Here is a 22587-nt window from a genome sequence, read left to right on the forward strand (position 1 = left end):
AAAGAAAAAAAAATGTGCACACCTAAAAGTATATGAGTGAGGTGAATAGGACAAAAGCCAAAAAGGTAGATACTGAGACACTGTCTACACTTGCATAATACTTTATTGCGTCGTTTCGGTCATCAGGACCTTCATCAGGCAGACATGAGTCTGAATATTATGCAAGTGTAGACACTAGACAGTGTGAAGGATTATATTTCTTTCTTAGTATACTGACACCTGCCTTGCCAGTTTAGGGCTTTTGGCACCAAGCTTCAGGTGGTCTGGCTATGAAATGTTTGTAAGTGTTTGACCACCTCAGACTGGAAAGACCCCAATTATAGTCCTGGCAAATAAATTTACTTGAGGAAAATGGTGATACTGAGTGCACACACACTGCAAAATATCACAAAACATTATGCAGCATGAGAAACTATGATGCAAGTTTCATAAACAAAATCACTACCACACCAGCCTTATTTTCTCCTATTGTTTGATTTTATTTGGACATCAAAGGGCAGCAATGAATGGAATCCGTCCGCTATCTAGATTGTGCCCTACTGGCTTGTGTGCCTCTCCATCTGTCAGTAGCCCTAGGTGTGCCACAGACAGGGTCTTAATAGTAAGGGAACGAAGGGGACAGGGCCCCTAATGGAAGCCCTTTGTTCAGCTGTCACTTTCACTGCTCCCATGGAAACATCCTTCCAGCCAATCAGACGAGCCCTCTAGGTAGTGGTCACTGTGCTTGTGTCACATACTGGGCAGAAGGCCTTTATCTCATCTGAACTTTTCTATCTATTTCTCCCTCTCTCTCTCTCTTTTCTCCCTCTGTTTCTCCCTGTCTCTCTTGGCAGTTGTTTTAATTATAACTGAAGCACAGACATATCCCTGTCTCTTTGCTGCTTGATTGTTCCCTTTGCTGGTTTCCTTATTCCGTTGGCTAAGAATACGATATAGCATGGACAGCTGCTAGCAGTGATCATGTTTGACAAATACACATGCTATACAGTATGATATGTCAAGCAAAAAAAGCTTTTGCGTCATGTCAAATAAAATCAAAGACAGTACGGTATTTGCAGGGTTGCCGTGACGTTATGTAAACAAAACTGAAAGCAAAACTGAATTGTTGCACTATAGAGATGTGCTTTGGTAAAGCATGAAATAAAAGGTTTTATTCTTTTGAAATTCCTTCGTGTTTTGGATACCAGAGGTCTCATCTTATCCCCTCGCTGAAGTGGCTGTGAATGCCTCCCACTCCACTTTCTGTGAGGTGAATATAAAGGTAGCCCCGTCTGCGTCTGCATCTCTCCCACAGGGTAAACACTGGGTTGTGTGATAAGGGCTTTTAGAGTGAGGGAATATCGGCCGAGGTGAAGGGGAGTGAAAGGGATCATCTGTATCCTTCTACTCAGCCGCAGCCAGTTGGAATGGAAAGCTCCCTCGTGGGTCGCTGCCGTGTTCAACTTCCATCCGCGTGCCGCTGCTCTCAAGACGAAGGAGCAGGACTTGAGCAAGATGAGGAGAAAATGATCCATTTGTGTATCACAAAGACGGCAGTGATCTGTGGACTCCGGAGGGGCCCGTCCCTCCATCTGAGAATGTGGAGTCAAATTGTGCACTTGTGTCTGTCTATGCATGGATATACTGTATGTCCGTGTGTGTGTGTGTGTGTGTGTGTGTGTGAAACTGATAAGAGTACAAGTGTGTGCAAGTGTATATTCGTTTGTGCATGAGTGAGTGTTTTGAAGGGGCTCCATGTGCAACTGTGCACGTATTTTTGTGTGTATGATATGGGGCTATCCCACCCCACCCTCCCTACACTCACACACACACACACACACACACACACACACACACACACACACACACACGCACACACCCCTCGTGCGCCCCTCCCACCCCCTTATCTTCTTCAGCAGAGGGGTGTGGGAAGGCTTTCTCACTCCCATAGGATGGCCAGATTACGCGTGTTGGCCTAATCCCATTCATTCTCTCAACGCTCTCTGTCAGACAGACACGTACTGAACCGACATGTGCCCATCACACACACACACACACACACACACACACACACACACACACACACGCAGGCTCAGGTGCCCCTGTCTGATAAGGGCTATGCGGAAGAATTAGCTTCATCAGCCCAGCGGCCCCAGAACATGGGAAATCCCGTTTCCTCCCGTGCCCCCAGTCTGCCCCTTATCGCCACAACCTGCCCTCGGAAAAACCAAAGCCCTTCCCCTCGCCACACACCCCCGACGGCTTTGTGTCAGGGATCATCTCCGCGTCGAGACAGTGGCGTGCAAACAGTGCCACATTTTGTGATAGGAGAAGCCGCCTAATATCTGTCGACAAACGAAAAAAAAAAAGAAAACGTCTCTCCAATTCTTCCTCTTCATCACCAACCCATCTCGTCTGAATATGAGATGCAAAGAGGACAAGTACAGAGGCATTCCTTAAATGTCTGGGCCCGGCGTTTACCCTAGATTGGGTTTCTTAGCTTATGTATTTATTCCCTTTACTACCAGGAATTCTCCTCCTAAGAGGATAGAGAAAAGAGAAAGGGAAAAGTGAAGAGAGGAGACGGCTTGTTCAGCCTTCATTCCTTCCACCTCTACTTCTGCTTTTAGCACAAGCTGTAGCGGTAAAGCTGTTTTTAATTGGATACTTTATCATGATAAAATCTCTAATTCTAAATATTGGGCCTGTACATGTTTGTGGTCTGAGGGGAATTGGGCTAAATCATAATGGTTTTTAATTTCACATTTTCCCTAGTAGTACATGCAATTTTCTTGCCGTGTTTGCCCACCACTGCTGAAGTAATAAAGACGAAACACTGTGTAATAACTAATGGATTGGCTAAAGGCAGCAGCTGTTTGCTCGTTGTAATCCCAGCCAGACAATGTTTTGTGGCCACCTGACCGGAACTGTTCTGCAAATAACTAGCGGAGAAACAGATTATGGTCTAACAAGCATTAAAAAAAAAAACTACAACAACAGGACGCTCAACAAATGCGGCAACAAATACAACACCGAGAGAAACACAATTACTCATATGCCTGGACATACATGCACAAACACAAACAGATACTCAAACACACACACACACGCCTACACACACATTTGCATAGAAACCAGAAGAGAAGGGGGGAATGAGAGAAACAGTGGAACATTTGTCTTCTATTTCCTCCCCAAGCTAAAGAAATAAACTCAATTTTAGCTGTTTTTGGCCTTCATCTGCATGCTTTGTTTTTGGTGAAGAAAGAGATGCTATCTTTCCCCTATGTCTCCTTGTTAGGAGTACTGGATTTTGTACAAATATCTCAGATACCTAACACTGAACTTCAACCACTTAAAGCTGCACCTAATAGTTTTGGTAAGAAAAAAAAAATCACTCAGACTCACTCAACTGCAAATGCTTCACTTGCCCAGGAATTAACCTTTTGATGCAAAATTGTCCGACAATAAGCTTTGAAGTTATTTATTTGTGCTGCTAATGTGATGATAGGACACGACCGCCATAAGCAGACAGTTTCCTTCCGGCTGATACAGCTACAGTGTTCCACAGATGCAGTTTTCAGTTGATTACTAAAGATATATCGTAAACATGTTTGTCATTTTAGTCGCTCACATTTCCATAGAGCAGCTGTAATTCAGACCTAATCAACACACCGTGGAGGACAACACATTAGGTTCTGCCGCACTGCGCCGAATTGCCCCTGAGCATCTTTCCCACAGTTGTTTGTATTATGATATGCTCAACTTAACCGTGAATGACATTAAAGAAATTCGCTCTCATTGACACACTCTGTCATAGATTGCACTGTACGCTCCTTTGCGCGTTGATGTCTGATGGGAATGCCAATGAGCGTCAGTGGAGGTCCAGTGGATGGGATGGTTCATAGGCTAAGGCTGCCCATAGATGATGAAAGACTTTGAAACATGGCATGACACTCAGGAAATTTCCATCACAGCAGGATGTTCAGTCATTCTAGCATGCAAATGTCAAACACATGTTTGGGAAGAAGCAAAAAACTGGGCCAGCCAAAACACACGCAGTCACAGACACACACACACACACAGAAATAGACACACACACAGACACAAAACACACATTTTGTCTTTTCCCCCTCTCTTCTCTATTTCTCTGCTCGTCGAGCCTTTTGAACACCTGGAGGAGGGGTGTGATTTTCTCGGCGGTGTGTTGAGATCATGAGTAATAGTGCAAGGAATTGTCCTGCTGTTTTGGTGGGGAAGCAGCAGCGGACAGATTGTGTGTCTGATCTCAGCTCATTCCTAACTGCAGGATAACCTAAAGCCAAAGACTATGGGATCTCCCAATCTGATAACTCACTCCATAATGGTATTATAATGGAAATTTGCCCTACAGATGAATATAGCAATCTCTCGTATTTCTATTTTTTTTTTCCTCTGTTTCTGTTCCTGCACTTTGGAAATGCCACACACTGAGTGCATTCAATTTGTTTCCCTCGTCTCTCTATTCACGGCTGCGCTCTCACTTTCAATCACAGTGCTATTTTCAGCTCATTGTGTGATGATTTGATGCACTGTGCTCTGCACCCATGTTTCTGTTAAAGCCATTAGCTCAGTTAGGCTTAATAATTCTCTACAGGGGAAGGGGTTGTTCTACTTCATTTGTTGTTGATGTTTTTTGTTTGTCAGCTGCCATCATGTCCCTAAAGAGTTGTTTTGTTTGAACATCTGTGAATGCAGGGATCATCCGTGATTTGTTGTGTGCAAAGAGGTCCTGTTGCCATCATGCCCGCAATCCTGCCCTTCTGGCCAGGTCAGAATCCCTGAAGGAAGGTATTAAGAGACAGAGAGGAGGGATGGGAGGAGGGAAAGAGGAGTTTCATTCAGTTGCCTCTCTGATTGAGCCCCGGGGCATTCAGCGGTCTAGGCTTCCTTCTGCCACACTTTCATCCCCATCTGTAAGAGGCAACACGCAAGTCTCGGTCTGACCTTTAATTGAACTCTCGCCTGAGGAATATTCAGGAAATTATCTTTGATGTCTATAGGGTTTGTAACAGCATGGAGAGAACCATGGCATGTAAAGAGAAGGGGTGAGAGAAAGGCGGGTGCTTCAGGTCTTATCTGTTCAAGCATGCAATCCTTTGGGGAATGTTCACTTTTTAGCTTGCATCATTAGGTGTGTGCTACCTTGGATGCTGGCATGGCAAGATGGCATTTTAGGTACAGGTGGCCCCAGATGCTCACTAATGATACACACAGATGTAGATGCACACAATCAGACACACACACACACACACACACACACAATCCATCTCTTTATCCTGGCTTTCCATTGATTTTTTTGTTTTTATCGTCTCTGTTTAACTTGTTTCTGTGCTCTTTCACTAATATTTGCTTCCATTTTGTCGTCGTTTTTGTGAAGCACTTTTTTTGCTCTCGGTTTCAAAAGGTGCTATAGAAATAAAGACATACTGTACATACTTACAAAAGCTAACAGTTACAAAGCATGTCCTTGCTCTTGGATTCCAACACGGACATTCACACTGAAATAATAACCTGCTGTAGACCAACCACAACACAACTTTCACCAGTTGTCATGGTGAGAACTTTGTTTTGTGCCGGGTCAGCAGAGGTGGAGGCAGCGTTGTCCAACTTGTGCTGCTGAGTCACCAGATATCTGTGAGCTACTGCCCCCCCGCCCGCCCACCTCCCGGCCCGAAGCCCAAACACCGCTCTGTCTCCCGCTACACTCAACACATAGCCTCTTCATCCATTATGAATGGACTGGCTCGCGACAAATAAGCTGTAATCACAACAATCATATTTGATCAGTTGCTCTTGCTGTTTATTCAAGCGCCACACAATGTGTTCTATTGTTGTTTGATCCAGGCTAATTTATAAGGGTTATTAATGCCGTTTGGCTCTGGCAGCTTAAATGTAGATTTACTCAGCTACTGTACAGAGCTACTCAGTCAGCAATTCTGTCAGGCTCTTAACTAAACCATTTAGCTGGCCATGGTTTATAGTGAAAGGAGACACTATATCCAAAGAAAGTAAATCCATGGCATGTCCTGCTGTAGCTCTACACTGTGAAGAACCTGGCTTCTCTCTTTATTAGCTGTCTTTGCCTTTTCCCTCTCTCTCTCTCTCTCTCTCTCTCTCTCTCTCTCTCTCTCTCTCTCTTTCTGTCTTGATCCTCTTATCTAGACCCTAGACACCTGGATCAACTTCCCCTAAGCCCTGTCTCTACCAGGACCTGTCTCTTAACCAATATTGCATGCCCCATAGGCTACTGCACTATTGATCTGTGTGTGTGTGTGTGTGTGTGTGTGTGTGTGTGTGCTTGTGTATGTCTCTGTCTGCGTGTGTTTGTGTGTGTGTGCATGTGAACATGTGCAAGTTTGAGTGTGTGTATGTGTGTGGGTGTGTGTGTGTGTGTGCGCACTAGCTTGTGTGCTGATATACACATGTATATGCCTGACATGCTGCAACACACAGATGTGGTCACACCTAAGTGAGCAGGCCCATATGTTGTGATTCAGCGTGAAATGGGACAGGTCATGGACATGACTGCGACACATTGGCAGGTTTCGACCGGGCCGCTGCGATCTATGGAGCACAATTTGCACATATTAGCCACCGTTGCCCTTTTCCTTCAAGCAATGCACAGGTCCAGTTCAAATCAATTTTCAAGGTCCTAAAGCTAGATAAGCTTCGAAATTGATCTCCAGGCAACATATTTACGTCAGTAATTTATATTGATGTATGTAGAAAATGTACGCAAATATGCCCAACTATTTGAACACCTTAAAAACTTTCAGAATCATCTGCATTGTATTAAGCTAACCCACATTTTCAGTCATTGGCACGACTACTAACTCTGTACATTCTGTGTTTGGGCTGTATGCCTTCTATAGGCTTACAGCCATTTTGTCTGGCGCTGAGGGTGAATGGGGTCTTCGGGTCAGCGCCGCTCTTTCTGGACCTGCTGGCCCCCCCGGCCCGCCCAGAGGCTTTACTTGCCTGGACGTGCCCAGTGAAATCCCCTGTAATCAAGCAGCTGGAAGGGCCGCTTTGAGGGGATTTAGTGCTAATGCTAATGTGGCAGGTGCCAATCTGACTGCAATCAGGCTTTACACAGGTCCAGCTCTTGCCGGCATTCAGCAACTATAACATGAGCTGATGCTCAGAGACTAATCACAGTCATTCATGCGGTTTCTTGCACAGCATGTGCGATATATAATACACAGAGTAAACAAGAGCACATGAGAAACGTACGTGCTATGAAACGTCCCATGAGATTTGGGTTTGTACTGTGTGCTCAAGTACATGTGCCTCTGTGAAACTACATTTATTATTTATATAGTGCCTTAGTGTGGAGGGAGCATCCCAGCTATGTAGGTTGCGTAGCATGAGGAAGCATTTTGAGAATTTTTGTGTGTGAATAATGTGTGTGTAATACAGAAAGAGAGAGAGAGAGAGAGAGAGTAAGAGGGAGGGAGGGTGAACGAGAGAAACTCCCAGAGGCAGTGGGACAGTGGGACACACATGGGCTCAGCCGTCTCTCCTCTGTCTGTCTATTATTGATGTTGGGCACACTGGGTTCCCACTCAGCCATCTGTTCTCAGCTCTCCCTCTCTATCCCCTTTTGCTCCATGCCTGCTAGTTTGGCAGGCTGGCATGAGCCGAGCAGCGCTGTCCATTCATGGTGTGAACGTATCATAAATATATCACACTACGAGGGAGTTAGTGGCTGGAGGAAGAGCTCAAAGAGAGAAATGCGCAAAGCAGATCGGTAATGCAATGAATTTTACATTAATTTGTCCTCCGTATTGGATGGCTTCCAACATATACATTGATTTGTGGTGTGAGATATAATCATGTCATGAATGCATCAAACGTAAATCAAATTGGCGGTTGGGTGTGTTTTGTGATGGTCTGTCAATAGTCCTCTTGTGTGTGTTTTCAGAGGTCTTAATCATATCATGGCCCCGCCCTCCTACTGTTAATAGCGCATGGCTGCAGGTTTGATTGGATTTGACTCAAAAGTGATGACCATGCATATTCAGTCAGGCCTGGTTGCCGGGGGATACCAGGTCCTCTGAGTGTCTGATTGGTTGCAGGGTGGTCACAAGAGGTTTCATTTGGCCCCAGCTGTGACACTGGCCACATGTGGTGAGTTTGGAGACATGGAGGGTGGCGTGTGTTTGCAAACACTTGGCTGCGCCTCACAGTTAATCCATCTATACAATCCTTGCCCCCTCAACCCCCCTCCCATCCCCCACCCTGCCCGGTCCTGCACACACATGTGCACACACACTTCTTCTGCAGCAAATGAGCTGTAAATGCTGCATGTCTGTCTCATGTAAAGACTGTGAGCATCAGTGAGGTTGGCTGGGTTTAACATGCATCCTCCATTATACTCTCTTGACTGACAGAAAGGGTCAGATGTGGGTAAGGGGATGCTGGGGGTTGCGAGGTGGAGATGAAGGTAAGATATTGGTTTGGGGCTTCTGAAACCTAAGCTATCACTCCATCGTGTGATTTTGTCTTTTCCATATTCCTAGAGGGGTGAAAGAAGCTTTATTCTCTGGCTGGCCCCAGAGTTAAGACCCCCTGGGGAGGGTGAGATGAGAGGGAAATTAATAATGTGCAGAGACTCAAAGGCTTTGGCTGAACCAAAGGATCGGAGGAGGGTGGAGAGGCTGACACAGAAAGAGGCAGAAACAGACGGAGAGAGGCTGACACAAACAGACAGACATGCTGCCTCTGAGCAGATAGAGATAGTGCTAAAAGTGAGAGGCGTGCCATTATGAGACAGATTAAAAAGAAGTGAATAAAGATGAGCACTTCATATAAAGTGGTTACATAAAATGAGGTCCTTCCACTCCTCCACAGGTCACGTCAGCTTTGTCTGCAGCGACTCTGTAGTCTTAATTAAAATGGATAGTTTGGAATTTTCAATTTGCTATTATTTGTCTTTTCCAAGCACTTGTCACATTGTGAGAAAAAAGTCTTTCTCAGCTGCCTTAAAAACAGATTACAAGCATTATTACCATTCCTTATTGGAGCCAGAGGGTATCAAAACCTGCAAGCACTTATAGTATTCAGACATATTTTTCACAATATGACCTGAAGTGTAGAAAAATGAAAAAACAAAACTCTAAATGTTAAAGTAACTCTATGTTGATAGACTTCACCCTGTGGTGCATGGAGGGCAGTGATGTCATGCTAGCACACACAGTGCTGGCACGGGAATGCCTCGTCTCCCCCTGGCCAAGCAGCCTTGGCCATGCTGTGACCTGTCTGGATCAAAGCCAGCATCGCCACTGTCTTTTGAACCTGGCCAAGCTGGCTGCACCACAGCTGAGCCAGCTGCATCTTACAACCTGGCCAAGGCTGATCACACACTCGAACATAAGATATTAATGGTTACTAATTAGAAAATATTTATTTTCTTATTTTTGTGTCTTTTAGTGATTTTCAAACTAGGCGAATTATGTAATATGTGAAGCAACAACCAATGATATATAGACATTGGTGTGCAGTGTTTTTTTTAAAGCTATTTATTTTTATGATGTTTGATCTCAATTGAGTTTATATTCTAATCCCTTATCATATACATACACACATACACAAATACACTAATACAAAGAGTTTCATTCCAAAATTCTTGTTTCCTGATGTTCACTGTTCAGTATTTGCAATTGTAATTAATGAGATTTGAATGTAACATAATAACATATGACGATATAATTCCCTAGGGAGTAGGGTAAATTGAGTAAATGCATGGGAATCACTGCTCAGGGGTTCGGACTGGATTTATAGTCCTTTATCACACAATTTGTATTTGTTTCATTCACCTTTGTATTTATTTATTTGTTTATTTATGTGTTTATTTTTCTAAATTATTTCAATTTAATTTCAGTTGCATTTATTGTAATATTTTTTGTTCTTCTGTTGTTTTTTTTGTGTATATAATCTCATTATATGTTTACATTTTATTGTCTGTCACCCTTCCGCAAAGAAAATTTAATAAAAAAAATTGATGACAGAAAAGAAAACAACAAACACTGCTAATGGAGATGAGGCATAATACTGACTGAGACTGAGGCAGCATGCCATATGTGATATTCCCTGCAGCATGCCCAGGTGGGCAGCATGCCACCCCTCAGCACAATAGGTTGAGCCAGAGTGATTTATTAAGCACCCTTACCCAGGGCCAACTGAAACAGAGCTAAATTATCAATCTCTCTCTCTCACTCTCTCTCTCTCTCTCTCTCTCTCTCTCTCTCTCTCTCTCTCTCTCTCTCTCTCTCTCTCTCTCTCTCTCTCTCTCTCTCTCTCTCTCTCTCTCTCTCTCTCTCTCTCTCTCTCTCTCTCTCTCTTGCTCTCTTGTTTCTTAATCTCGGCCTATCTGCAATTTGCTGTTAGAATATATGTTAAGGAGGTGTATAATAGTAGACCGGTTCCATATTGGAACTATTGAGGCATAACGGCCCATTACATGGGTCTTTAGCCACACAGAGAAATAACCCCTTATCATCCTGTCTAGCTATGGCCCCACAGAGGTTTCGCCCATAAAGTGGTTAGATGTAAATGAATGAGATGTCCACATGCTCATGCAAGCAGTCCTGACAATGCTCTATATAATCACCACGCTCCCCACAACGGCTTATGTTAAGCATGCGGATAACTTGAATAGAGAGAGGGTAAGGTTTTGGTCAACTGGCCTTTCATGTGAGCACTCAGCAGTCCTAAAGTGGCACTCTGCTCTTCACAATAGCCATTAGCACCGTCTCATCCTGAATGTTAAATAACGTAGCGTAATGTTGAGATGCAGAAGTGCTGCATTGTGTGCTTGGAGAAGAGAGGATCCGTTGAGAGGTGCTGCTCTTGTGTGGATGACACACCTGCCAAGGGAGAGAGGGTGAGATAACAATTTTCTCCTCCCTGATGAGGGGGACATCTGGCTTTGCCACGGTGTTGGAAGCAGAAACACACCCAGGAGTGGGTAATGAGGCATAGAAGAAGGGGTAGCGCTCCGGTGTGCGTGTGAGTGTGTGTTTTTTTGGGTAGCGGTTCCATCATCTTCTTGTACTAGTCTCAGCAGACCCCTAAGCATACCATCTGTAAGCCTTACAAACAGTCAGCCATAAGCCCACTCGCATGTGACTCACAAGCAGCGTTAAATCAGTTTAAATACAGGCACGGCATTTAACCTTGTTATACTGGGGTGATTTCACCAGAGTGTAGAGAGGGAAGGAAGGGAGGAAGAGAAAGCGTGAGGGAAAAAGAGGGTTACAGAAAGCAAGATATGGGGATGAAATAAAGGAATGAATGTGGTCGAGTGTGTGTGATTTCTTATGCGTGCGTTCTTGTGTGTGTGTGCATGAGTGTGTGTGTGTGTGTGTGGCATACGTGGGTGCGTGCGTCTGTGAACAAACGAAAGTGAAGTGGCACCCATCCGTGACTGAGCACCACATGTCTGTGGATGTCACCATTAACATGGTGGCCTGCATCATGTTAACACACAGTTCTGGGCAGCATTGCGTACGCATGAGAGGGGCTGCTGAGAAACACGCAAATAATCGCCCTTTCAGGACAGTGAACACCTACTGAACTGAATTGAACATTTATCCTTTTAACTGCCAACACGAAGTCTATTAACGGCTGCTCCTCTGTGGCAGATACTGCTTTTGTTGTTGATTGTTGGCAACTGACTTGCTTATCTTTTGTTTGTTTCAGGTAATCTCAGCTCTGTCAAGGATCTCCCACCACAGCATCGCACAGATCAAAGGCATCAGGTGGGTGTCTTATTTGCAACTCTCATTTATCTCTCTAATAGAGACAGTACTCAAGTCTGTCAAAGTCAAGGGAATCATTTAGAGCAATGTATTCCCGCATTTAATTGTAGATTTATACTTGCAGCCTATTCAAGGGGAATTTACATTTTAGATTTGTATGCAATTAGCTGCAGCTCTTATCCAGAAATATCTTGCAAGTATAAGCCCACACGCATCATGTTGCCACGAGCGATAATCATTGCTGTAATCATAATATGTGGTATTCCTTCGTCAATCATCGCAGTATTATTCCTAATAGTACTGCGTGAGTGCTGAGTGTCTGAGTCAGAATGCGACATTGTATGCCAGGGCGGCCATTTTCCTCAGATAATGGTGAAGCTGACTGCTTTATCAGGCATGGCTTGGAGTGTTTTTTTTCTGATTTCTTTTCATTTACTCAATCTGTTTGGAGCTTGGTGGCTCACTGACTCCATGTAAAAAAACAAAAAACAAAAACGTTATCCATCAGGGTAATGAGTTGATGGAGCGCGCCCATTAGGACCCATGCCAGGAAGTGAAGGGAGGAGACAGAGCGAGGGAAACAGAGAGAGAGAGAGAGAGAGAGAGCGAGAGGAAGAGAGTGACAGAGAGCTGGTCTCTTGCCATTAATAAAGACAACACAACCTGCTGACTGCTGACTATTTCACTGCCTGTCCAGACAGACCAAAGTGCTGTGAGGTGTCTAAAATAATGTTCATTTGACCTCAGAATTCAGTCATAAATTGGAGTAGTAACTTACTAGTTAATATGAATTCATTTTCATTTGACAGGTATCAAAGTATTCAGTTTAAAAGTTCAGCTTCTTAAACTGTAGGTCAAAGTTCAGAACCAAAATGGTTACAAAACCCAGTTTTATCACCATATTACAAGAGTAGTAATATGTTTTCATGAGTCTGGGTTCCACGACTAGACGAGAAGGGCAGCAGGGTGAAATTGTTAGTAGGAGACTGTTATTCAATTGGAGGACAAGCACCTGACCTGCTGAAGTGTCCTGGAGCAAGACACTGAATACCTACCAGCTCCAGTGGGCTGTTAGGTCTCTGACCTCTGACCTCCCTGTGAGGGGGGTAAAAGAAAATAGATTTTCCCTGCGGGGATCAATAAAGTATGACATTATGACATTATTAAGAACAGTGATTAAATGTCATGTTTGATTCCTGGGCTTAAAAAAAAGAACCATAGATGCACTCACTGCAAATTATTTATTATTATTATTTTTTGGAGCGATTCAACCACTGTATTAAACAGAGTGTAATTAGCAAGTTTGTTCTTTCCATATTCATCTGAGACACACATACAGTATAAGCCTGGGAGATGAGAAAAAAAGCTCTTTATCAAGATAAACTGTAAGTTTGTAGCAGTTGTAACTAACTAACTACATCTATGCAGCAGGTAGTTCAGTTCACCACCACTACACACACACACACACACACACACACACACACACACATAATACATTACTGTATTGCATGTATACATAAAGCTATGTCAGCCCAAGTATTCTCTTTCATCCGGTCCATAAGTTATTGTCTGTTTTAACTCCCTCCACCATAGGATGTTTGCCACAGCGGAGGGGCATATGACAAATTCATGATGAGGTCCAAGGCCATATATGATCTAAGCATGAACATTTCCCAGCCATTAAGTGGAGCGCTTACACTGCATGTATGTTCTCTGACCCCGGTCGGCCCCTCTACAGGGTTTCCTCACCCACTTATTGGTGACTTTGCTTAGGGCAAGGACAACTGCAGTCACCACAAAGGTCCAAGGACCTGTCAGTCCTCTTCAGTCTCACTTCAGAGCTCCTGTCAACCCTGTACAGCAGCAGTCACATAACACAGACACTGTTACTGCTACAACACATCCCATCATGCACCTCACCAGCCAATAACTAGTGTATTTATACACGGTTTGGTCATGTGTAGGTCAATAGGTAGAGCATGGCACTAACACTTCCAGGGTTTTGATTTGCACTGTGGCCATCCATCCTAAAAAAAAAGGTGATACTCAATGATACTTGTAAAGAGTTTTTTAGATAAATGCATTCACCAGATGGCATATGCTATTGCAGTGGTTCCCAAAGTGGGGTGTGGGGACCCCCAGGGGTTCTTTGAGGGAATTCCAGGGGATTCCCTAAAAAATGAGCAATAGTTTAATTTCACTATTATTTCACTTGCTGGACGTTATCACAATAAGAGAATGTATAAGGATGACTATTTTACTTGTATGTTTCAGTCTCCACCCTGTTGGTTTCACCTCACCTATAGTATATAACTGTACCAAGTCATATCCAACAACAATAATCTCCTCGGATGGGGTTCTATAGGACAAAAAATGTAATTATTAAATGGGGTCCATGGTCTAATGAAATGAAAAGGTTTGGGAACCTCTATCTCATAGTATTGTTAAAGCCCTCACCCAATGTTACACTACATTATGTATGCATACTACATTTTTCCCCATTACATTATGTGTAACTTGGCAGGTTTTATTTCCATATTATGTTTAATTTCAATCTCATAAAACAATGACATTTAAATTTTAATATTTGGTTTACTTGTGTAGCCTCTTGGCTCCCTTGTAAAAAGCTTTAACTTTAAACTTGCTCTCAATGGGACTTACTGGTAAAATAAAAGTTAAATAAAAAATCCCGAGTATGGGAACCCCTGTGCTATAGTGCTGTTGCAGCCCTCGTCCCATGCCACCCTGTCAACTCTGTATAGAGTAGGTAAGTCACTTTTGGCCATCCATTTGTTGCATTGAGGTCTCACCATCAGCTGGGATCTACCTGGTTCCACACTTTTCATTGTAAAGACATTTAGTTAAAGCACTGAGGTCAAAGGCATGAGTCTAAATTTGTCCAGTTGTATTTTCTTGATAATTACTTGGACCAGTCAGACATGTGGAACAATGTGGAATCCAGCAGCGGTGTCTGGCAGGAAGTCTTCAGGAAGCAGGAAAACTGCAAGCTTTCCTCTCTTTGTAGTCGTCACCAGCCTACTTCCACTCTACTGTCACCGCTCCAGGCACAGACAGAAGCCTTGTTCTTCTATTCAGGAGGATAATAGGGGCGACCTGGTGGCTCAGTTGGCTAAAGCACATACCATATAACTGTAACATCCTGGGTTTGAATCCAGCTTTGCATGTCATCCTCCTCTCTCTCCCCCAATCCTTCCTGCCTCTCTCTACTTTCAACTGTCTCATGAATGCAAAAAACGCCTGCTTATGCTTTAAATATATAATAATAATAATTCATTTTATTTATATAGCACACTTTAAAATACAACAAAATCTCAAGGTGCTTCACATGAGATTGAATAAATGTACAATCATAGTAAAACATTAAAACTGGTCAATAAAACAACAATCATGCAATTATAGGTTTAAACTAAAGTAAGAGTTGAAATAAGTTGAATAAAATTAGAGTTGAGACCCAAGTTTAAAAGGAAAAGCACATGGTATGAACAAACCAGTACCCTAGAGGAAAGCAGAGAGGAACAAATGAGTCTTTAGTTTTGATTTAAAAACACAGAGCAAGTCTGAGTCTAATAAGCTTTTATTATTTATTCATTTATTTGAGGCATTACAAAGTATTTTACTATCAAAACAATGATAAATAAAAGCCAATTATAAAAAAAAACAGACATGGATTATAAAAAGGGTTTGATAAGAATTAAATAATAAGCGCAGGTAAGCGCAAGAGCATAATGGGTAAAGCAAATTATATTAAAGCCTGTCAATAGACTCGTGTTTCAGAAAAGATGGTGCTGATTTATCTCCTCAGACAATCGCCCCATGTTCTCCTATCATTTCTTTACAGACACAGATCCTGGCCGTCCATTGAGTTTTAAAACGGACTGAGAGTTCCTCGCTGTGTTTGATCTCTGGGTAACTGATCGACAGGCTTGTCTATCGACTTACTGTTGAACCCCATTGATCTCCAGTTTGATGTGTGTTCACTGGAACTGTCCTATCATCAGGCCCCATACAGTATGAACTCTCTGTCACTGTGTCAGCATGTCCACCACCACTGAAAATGGAGGCTTTATTTGACCACTTTGACCACTTTTAAAACTTTTAAAACTTTTTTCATTCTGCAATGCGGATGCAACTTGATCTTTATTCTCTTTTTATCCATTTTAATTCTTTATTTATTCTCCTTATACACTTTAGCTCTCTTATCTATTTATTTATCTTATCCTGTATTTCTTATCTAATGTCATTATGTACCTTGTGTAAAGCACTTTGATTTGCCTTTGTGTACAAAGTGTGCTATATACTTAAACAAACTTGCCATGCCTTGCTTTTACACAGACACACATGTAAACACAGGCATCTGCACACACACACACACACACACACACACACACACACATATACACACTCTTCATTCGACGTGTTACACTGCACACTCAAAGGTTCCCTGCTCACGCAATCACACACATCCACATCTCTCTCTCTTCTCCCTTGTTCCCTTGTTCTCTCAATTCTCTCACTCGCCCTCTCTGACACCCCACACTCCCGTTTGATCTCTCAATTCGTCTGTAACATCCAGTCTCTCTCTCTCTCTCTCTCTCTGAACAATCCCCTTCACAAAGGTCTCAATCAAAAAAAACAGTTGATAGATCCCAGGTCTCTCTCTCTCTCTCTCTCTCTCTCTCTCTCTCTCTCTCTCTCTCTCTCTCTCTCTTCTCTCTCTTTGTGTACAGATCCATGAATCCTTTCTGTGCGGAGACCTCTTATTCATATTTCTGTGCGCTGGGTGCTGACCTTATGTGCTCCGCAGCTTATCTACGACATAAGCCCGCGCCATCCTGTGTCGTCTTCCTACTCAATTCTCCTTCCTCCCGCTTATCTGAACTGTCCTCAGCTAACCCACCGCAACCTTCAACCGAACCCGCTGACACCTCTCCGAGTCGGGACGTGTCCTAGTTCATCACTGATCCCTGTGGCTTGTGTGTGTGTGTGTGTGTGTGTGTGTGTGTGTGCGCGTCGGGGCTCAGTGGATCAAGGTTGTAGCGTGCGTGAGAGCTCAGCGCGGCGGCGAGCAGGAGAGCAGATGATGAGGCAGCACAGCAGGAGTCGGACTCACAGCCACGGTGTCAGAACGCTCCCTATCATCCTTTCATCTCGTGAGGATTCATTCGCACTTTCCTCCCCCCCCACCCCACCCCCCCTCCTCCTCCTCGCTCCCCCCCCCACTCACCGCCCCTCCCTCTCCTCACCCTGAGCAGCCACATTAGACACACTTTTGCCCCCACTCACGCCACTGAATGACATTAGTCATTCAAACCCTCTCTGCCCACTGTGCAGCCGTTTTCATCGTGCATACACTTAAATTTCTCACTCGTATGCTATTTGAGTGCATCGCGTGCGGCAATTAGAAACAACATACTCACATTTCACACTTATATATTGTGAAATTGATTCACACACGCGTATGAGCAGGGATCGTTTCTCTCACTGCACACGCACGCACCCTCCCTCCCCAAGCAAGACCAGCTTCGAAATACATAAAATAAAAAGTGCATCGCCAAGTTAAATGGAGGGGAAACTAAATGGGAGGTTTATGGAACTGCAGGATGGACAGTCACGATACTGTAGGACGCAGAGTGCACTAGCTGGCTTCGGCTCCACTGCTTTATCGATCCCCACAGAAACAAAGCTGTGCTCTGGGCTCTGGGACCTGAAACAACTTACTGCACTGACCATTTGACATCCGCTCACACCGAACGGCCACGCTGTTGTTTCCTCCCGGTTTGTCAATAGTCGCTCGATGGGACCGGCTCACAGCGGCTGCGTCCAGCACACATGTGCCAACGATTCCCTTTACAGCAGCCATGGCTTCGTGAACACTGAAGAAGCACTTTGACTTAATTACAAGCAGATTGGGGTGTACTGACACAATGAAAGTAATCAAGGAAGGGTGGGGCATTAAGAAGGGAAAGAGAGGCTGATTGGAGAGAGAGAGAGAGAGAGAGAGAGAGAGAGGGGATCTATCAACTTTTTTGGGGCATGGAGACATTAGCTCTCATTTATCAGAATCGAGAAGTGGAAAACTAACGTTAAAGCTGAGCAGTTTTGCTGCAATATAACTCTATTTCCTGAGTACAAACAGTCAGTCAGCTGCCTGATGTGGTACGACAAATCTCTGAACCACATCTAAACCACAATGAGAGGACCATTCTGCTCATTTTACCCAGCACCCTCAGACAAATCTAGCCATGAATTGTTGAAAAAAGACAAAAACAATCTTGAATCAACCAGTGTGACAGCAGACTGGTGCAGAACAGAAGCAGAAGTATTCCGGGACGGCCTCAGCACTGTCAACTAGGGGTAATGAGAGGTATATGGTTAAGTATAGACTAATACACAGACGTTTTCATTTTTTGAATGGAAAACTGCTTAACCAGCGAAACCTTTGTCAAGTACCACAGCGACCAGTCTCGGTTTACCAAGGAGCTTAGAGGGCCGAGCAACATAAAGTAACAGGCTTAGAGGAAGGGCAATAGAGGAGTCTTGAATAGCAGAGAGACCGCTTAACAAAGCTGTTAGGATGTTATTATAACCATACATCCAATTACATCTAGCTGCATCATTTAAGAGAAATGAAAAGTGCAGGACTCAAGTATCGGACAGCGCTTGGGTCCGCAAAACAACTTTGAGATGATGCATATGAGTGCACATCTCCACAAACTACTGCGTAATTAAATTTTGCCCTGCGGGACTCCATTAATAGCTTATAATATAATGTGCATTTCATTGGAGGGTACCATCAAATGTGGGTGTGTAATTTTGCTCTTGAGGAAGAGGCGCATTGTGTGTTATGCTCATATCAGTGAGTAAGACAGCAACATAAATCAGATGGGGCAATTTTTGTGTGATTAGCTCGGCGCTTGAAAATACAGCGGTTTTAATGAAGTGAAAGCATGCAGAGTTACACTATTTTAACAAGGAAAAATGAGTACAGTAAATTTATCTGAGAAGACTGCGGTGGCAGATAGAGTGTGTGTGTCTCTGTGTGTGTGTGTGTGTGAATGCGCACATGCCTGAGGATGACGAGCTGACCCTTGACTAGCCTAGCTGAGCATTCATTAACCTGATGCCTGACACACTCCTTCAGTGCGACCACTGCTTTAATTACACTGAGGCTAATTGCCGGTGTCACACAGATACACACAGCCTGACACACACACACACACACACACACGCACCAGCACATCCGCACATCCGCACATACACACAGCTGAAATGATAAGATGAACTTCACTGTTGTTGTTGTTTTTTTTACAGACTCTAACTTTCACTCAGTGGTGTGATACCCACAAACAGGTCACTGCTGTTCCCTCTTTACTAAGACATGGTAACACAAAAAATATGTCAGAGTCAATTGATACTATCTTGGGAATACCCGCAACCAAAGGATTAAAGAGCTTAGCACTTACGGAGAGTAAAGTGCTTTTATGGGAGATACAGCTTTGAATGTCTGGTCTCTGTCACGAGGCGATCCAGATTATCTGCCAGCTCACTTCACAGTCAGCCTCAGGTGCCGCACACACACACACACACACACACACACACACACACACACATACACACACATACACACACACACGCGCGCACACTCACTCAGATTGTGTCTCATTCTCACAGTCTTCACTCTAGTCCTTCCTTTGTTAGTACAATGCAGGCCTGTATGGACTGTAGGTGTGAATCATGGGTAGTCCAATATGTAAAAGCAACATGGCTGACAGTATTACAAGCTGACTCTATGCTTACATTTCATATACCATGAATTAAAAATACATGAATCGGATGAGAATCTATGAGCAAGTGACAAATTATATCAAATCAGCTCAGGCTCATATGAACTGGTTTGTCCCACTTTGTCCAATGAGTAGTTTCAGCTGATCAATCTAATTGGTTGAATATGCATTCCAACCATAATGATGAAAATCGCAAAATGTAATTGGTTACTATGCTGACTTATAACCCGAAGCATTTTTTTCTTTAAAGGGGCAATAAGTAAGATTTTTACTGTCCCATAAGACAAAATGACCATAATATATCTGCGGGGGGTTAATAAGGTTATTGATCAATACCAGTGACTCAATGATTACTTAGTAGGTGCTGAGATTTCTGGCTTTGAAAACTCAATTTCTGGACTGTAATCTGTGGATTTGGAACAAAAAAACACTCCCAATCTCCTCCTCCACCTACTAGTATTGGTGAAAGCAAATGAAACACTTCAGCCACGAAGGCTAAAAAGCCTCATTCTCGAACCAAAAAAAATGACAAAGCAGGATTATTATTACAGTATTTTGCACTGTGAAATATGACCCCCTTCATTAGATCTGCTGGGCCTCTGCTCTAATTAGCTAGCTTAATCATCTACTTTGGAAATGTGACTTTATCGTCTGTGTCACTTATAGGCCACAATAGCTCTCAAGGGGACAGGAGCGGTAGGGGGGCGGAAGCTGTGCCAAAGACTCTAGTTCTGTCCATGTTGTTGCCTACCAGTCGCCACTAGAGGTTGGCAGCAGTCACAGATTAGGCACAGATTGTTTGTGTTGGTATTGCATTAAAATATAATACCTAAAGGTGGTGTCTATGTACCTATCTGCATCACCGTTGTATCCATAATCACAGAAGCCTTGGGTAAGATTGCCATACAGATTACTGATTGGTAGATGGCTAAGAAAGTCCATATGCTTGATAAGAAAATGGACAAAATCAGACTTCTCTGGTGCATCGATTTCAAATGCGCTTAACTGAAGAACCTGACGAAGCCTACGGGCGAAACGTTGTCCTTTCAGTTTGCTAAGCTGCATATTTTTTATTTTGAAACGTGTAAAATAAGTCAATCAACATATATTTCAGAGAGTGTGGATTGCCTGTTTTTTGGCTACTGATTAGTAGATGAACTCATTGGTACAACTTGCACCTTATTGTCACCATCAGCCTCCCCATCCTTTCCCCCTCTTTCTCCATCTCTTTGTTGAGTGATGGTAGAATCCTTTTGTGTGTGTGTGTGTGTGTGTGTGTGTGTGTGTGTGTGTGTGTGTGTGTGTGTGTGTGTGTGTGTGTGTGTGTGTCCTCAGCGGCTCTTTGATGGTAGGACAACAAATCGTGTTCAGTGGTTAAATTATACTGTGGGAGTCAAGGTCAACCTTTACTTGGCTGTTTACTGTAGCGGAAGCCACTGCTGTGTGCGGGGTTATTGTAGCGGAAGCCACTGCTGTGTGCGGGGTTATTGCATGGAAGCAGGATTGTGCTGCTGTCACGGTGAAAACAAACAAACAAACAAAAAAACAACAACAAAAAAAACACATCCAACTGCAATTTTGTTGTTTTTCTTTTCCTTCCTTAAATTGAAAGTTTTCATGGTATTTAGTGTGGGCGATGTGGGTGAGTAGCCTTAAAACCTGATAATAACCAGTTGTATAATTTTACAAATACAATGAGAAAGAGAAAGTCCACATTATTTCCCTCAGTCCTCCTGTGTTTTGTATTTTTGAAGATATCTTTGTTTGCTTTTTTTATCTCACAGTTGTAATCAGCTCTTGTGAAAACACGGCTGGCCAGCAGAGACCTCATCATGCACTTCAGAATAATATTAGTAGAAATCACATCTCAGTATCTCTCTCTGTCATCTCTAAACAGAAAAATGGGGAAAATTGAGTCTGTGTGGATGAGACACTTTCAGCTGAATGGAAATTATTCCCACCAGGCTATCACACTTGGATGGCAGTGTAATGAATGCAAATTATTTTTACTGCCTTAAATTGGCCGATAAATTGTCCATATATGGTATATATAATCAGAAATGGCTGATGGCAGGTTAGTGTTCCATTCATTTTTGAGATCACATTTTGGATTAGGTCTTACTTTTCAAAGATTAACCTTGCACTCGCACATACTGCAGCACATTTTCCAGGTGCCGCGTTCACAAACCGGCAGTATAAACGCAGAGTGTTGGCCCATAACCACACAACCAACCAACCAAGCATTCTTCATTTTCAGCCACCGCTCATTTTGACCGCAGAGACCGCACATTTTCCCCCTCCCTCAGCACGTTTTTTTTTTTTTTCCCCGTTAATATTACACATTAAGCATTTCGATGAGTTCCTGAGAGAAAAAAGATTAGAGATAAATCCACCTCTTTAAGGAGCTAATTGATTAGTCATCCATTTTAACACCCCGCCACTTCCCGAGAGTATCCCATTTGCTGACGCTCCCATGGGTGGAAATGTGGAAATTTATTAAAAAAAAACTGGATCGGGATGAATCATTCAGATTATCGTATGTCACGGTGACATAAAGTTATTCTTAAGGTAACTCGCGGTGTGACTTGTCACTATAATGTTGTTAGAAGAGACGGAGTGCTCACACATTAGTAGAGAATGTCACTGCTGTTGTGGAAAAACCTTGTAGCTCTATTTTTTTCTTCTCATTTTCATGTATTTGCGGAACCTGAAGCTTTATATCGCCCTGTATTGAAACCGACTCAAAACCCCTGATAGAATTTTAAAAATGCACGGCCGTCAATCTGAACCAAAAACGGTATTTTGAAAAGTTGTTTTTTTTTTTTTTTAAGATACTAGGTTTTCATCTGTCAGCAGCAGTGTGTTGATGTGTTTTGACACTGCGGTGTGTGAGGGACGGGACTCTCTGATGAATACATCCTGCTGTTGTGTTTCTCATGTGATGGAGCTGAGAGTGACAACGTGACAGATAGGACATGCAGTTCCCACTGGTGCTTTATCTA

The 22587-nt window shown here is 43.3% G+C and overlaps 1 protein-coding gene across 1 annotated transcript in view; it reads left to right on the forward strand.

Moving 5' to 3' along the window:
• Nucleotides 1-22587, forward strand: part of LOC139643973 (guanine nucleotide exchange factor VAV2-like) — a gene marked incomplete at its 3' end in the record, with an annotated part of 169420 nt that overhangs the window by 121308 nt on the left and 25525 nt on the right. The window contains exon 3 of the mRNA XM_071519303.1: nucleotides 11722-11780. Within this exon, the coding sequence (XP_071375404.1) occupies nucleotides 11722-11780 (59 nt within the window). The remainder of the gene's footprint in view (nucleotides 1-11721; nucleotides 11781-22587) is intronic.

This window comes from Centroberyx affinis, unplaced genomic scaffold (assembly GCF_046629955.1).
Source record: "Centroberyx affinis isolate AG114_WGS23_722 - 3 ecotype Tasmania unplaced genomic scaffold, CSIRO-AGI_Caff_v1 ptg000684l_1, whole genome shotgun sequence".
In the NCBI taxonomy this organism is placed as follows: Eukaryota; Metazoa; Chordata; class Actinopteri; order Beryciformes; family Berycidae; genus Centroberyx; species Centroberyx affinis.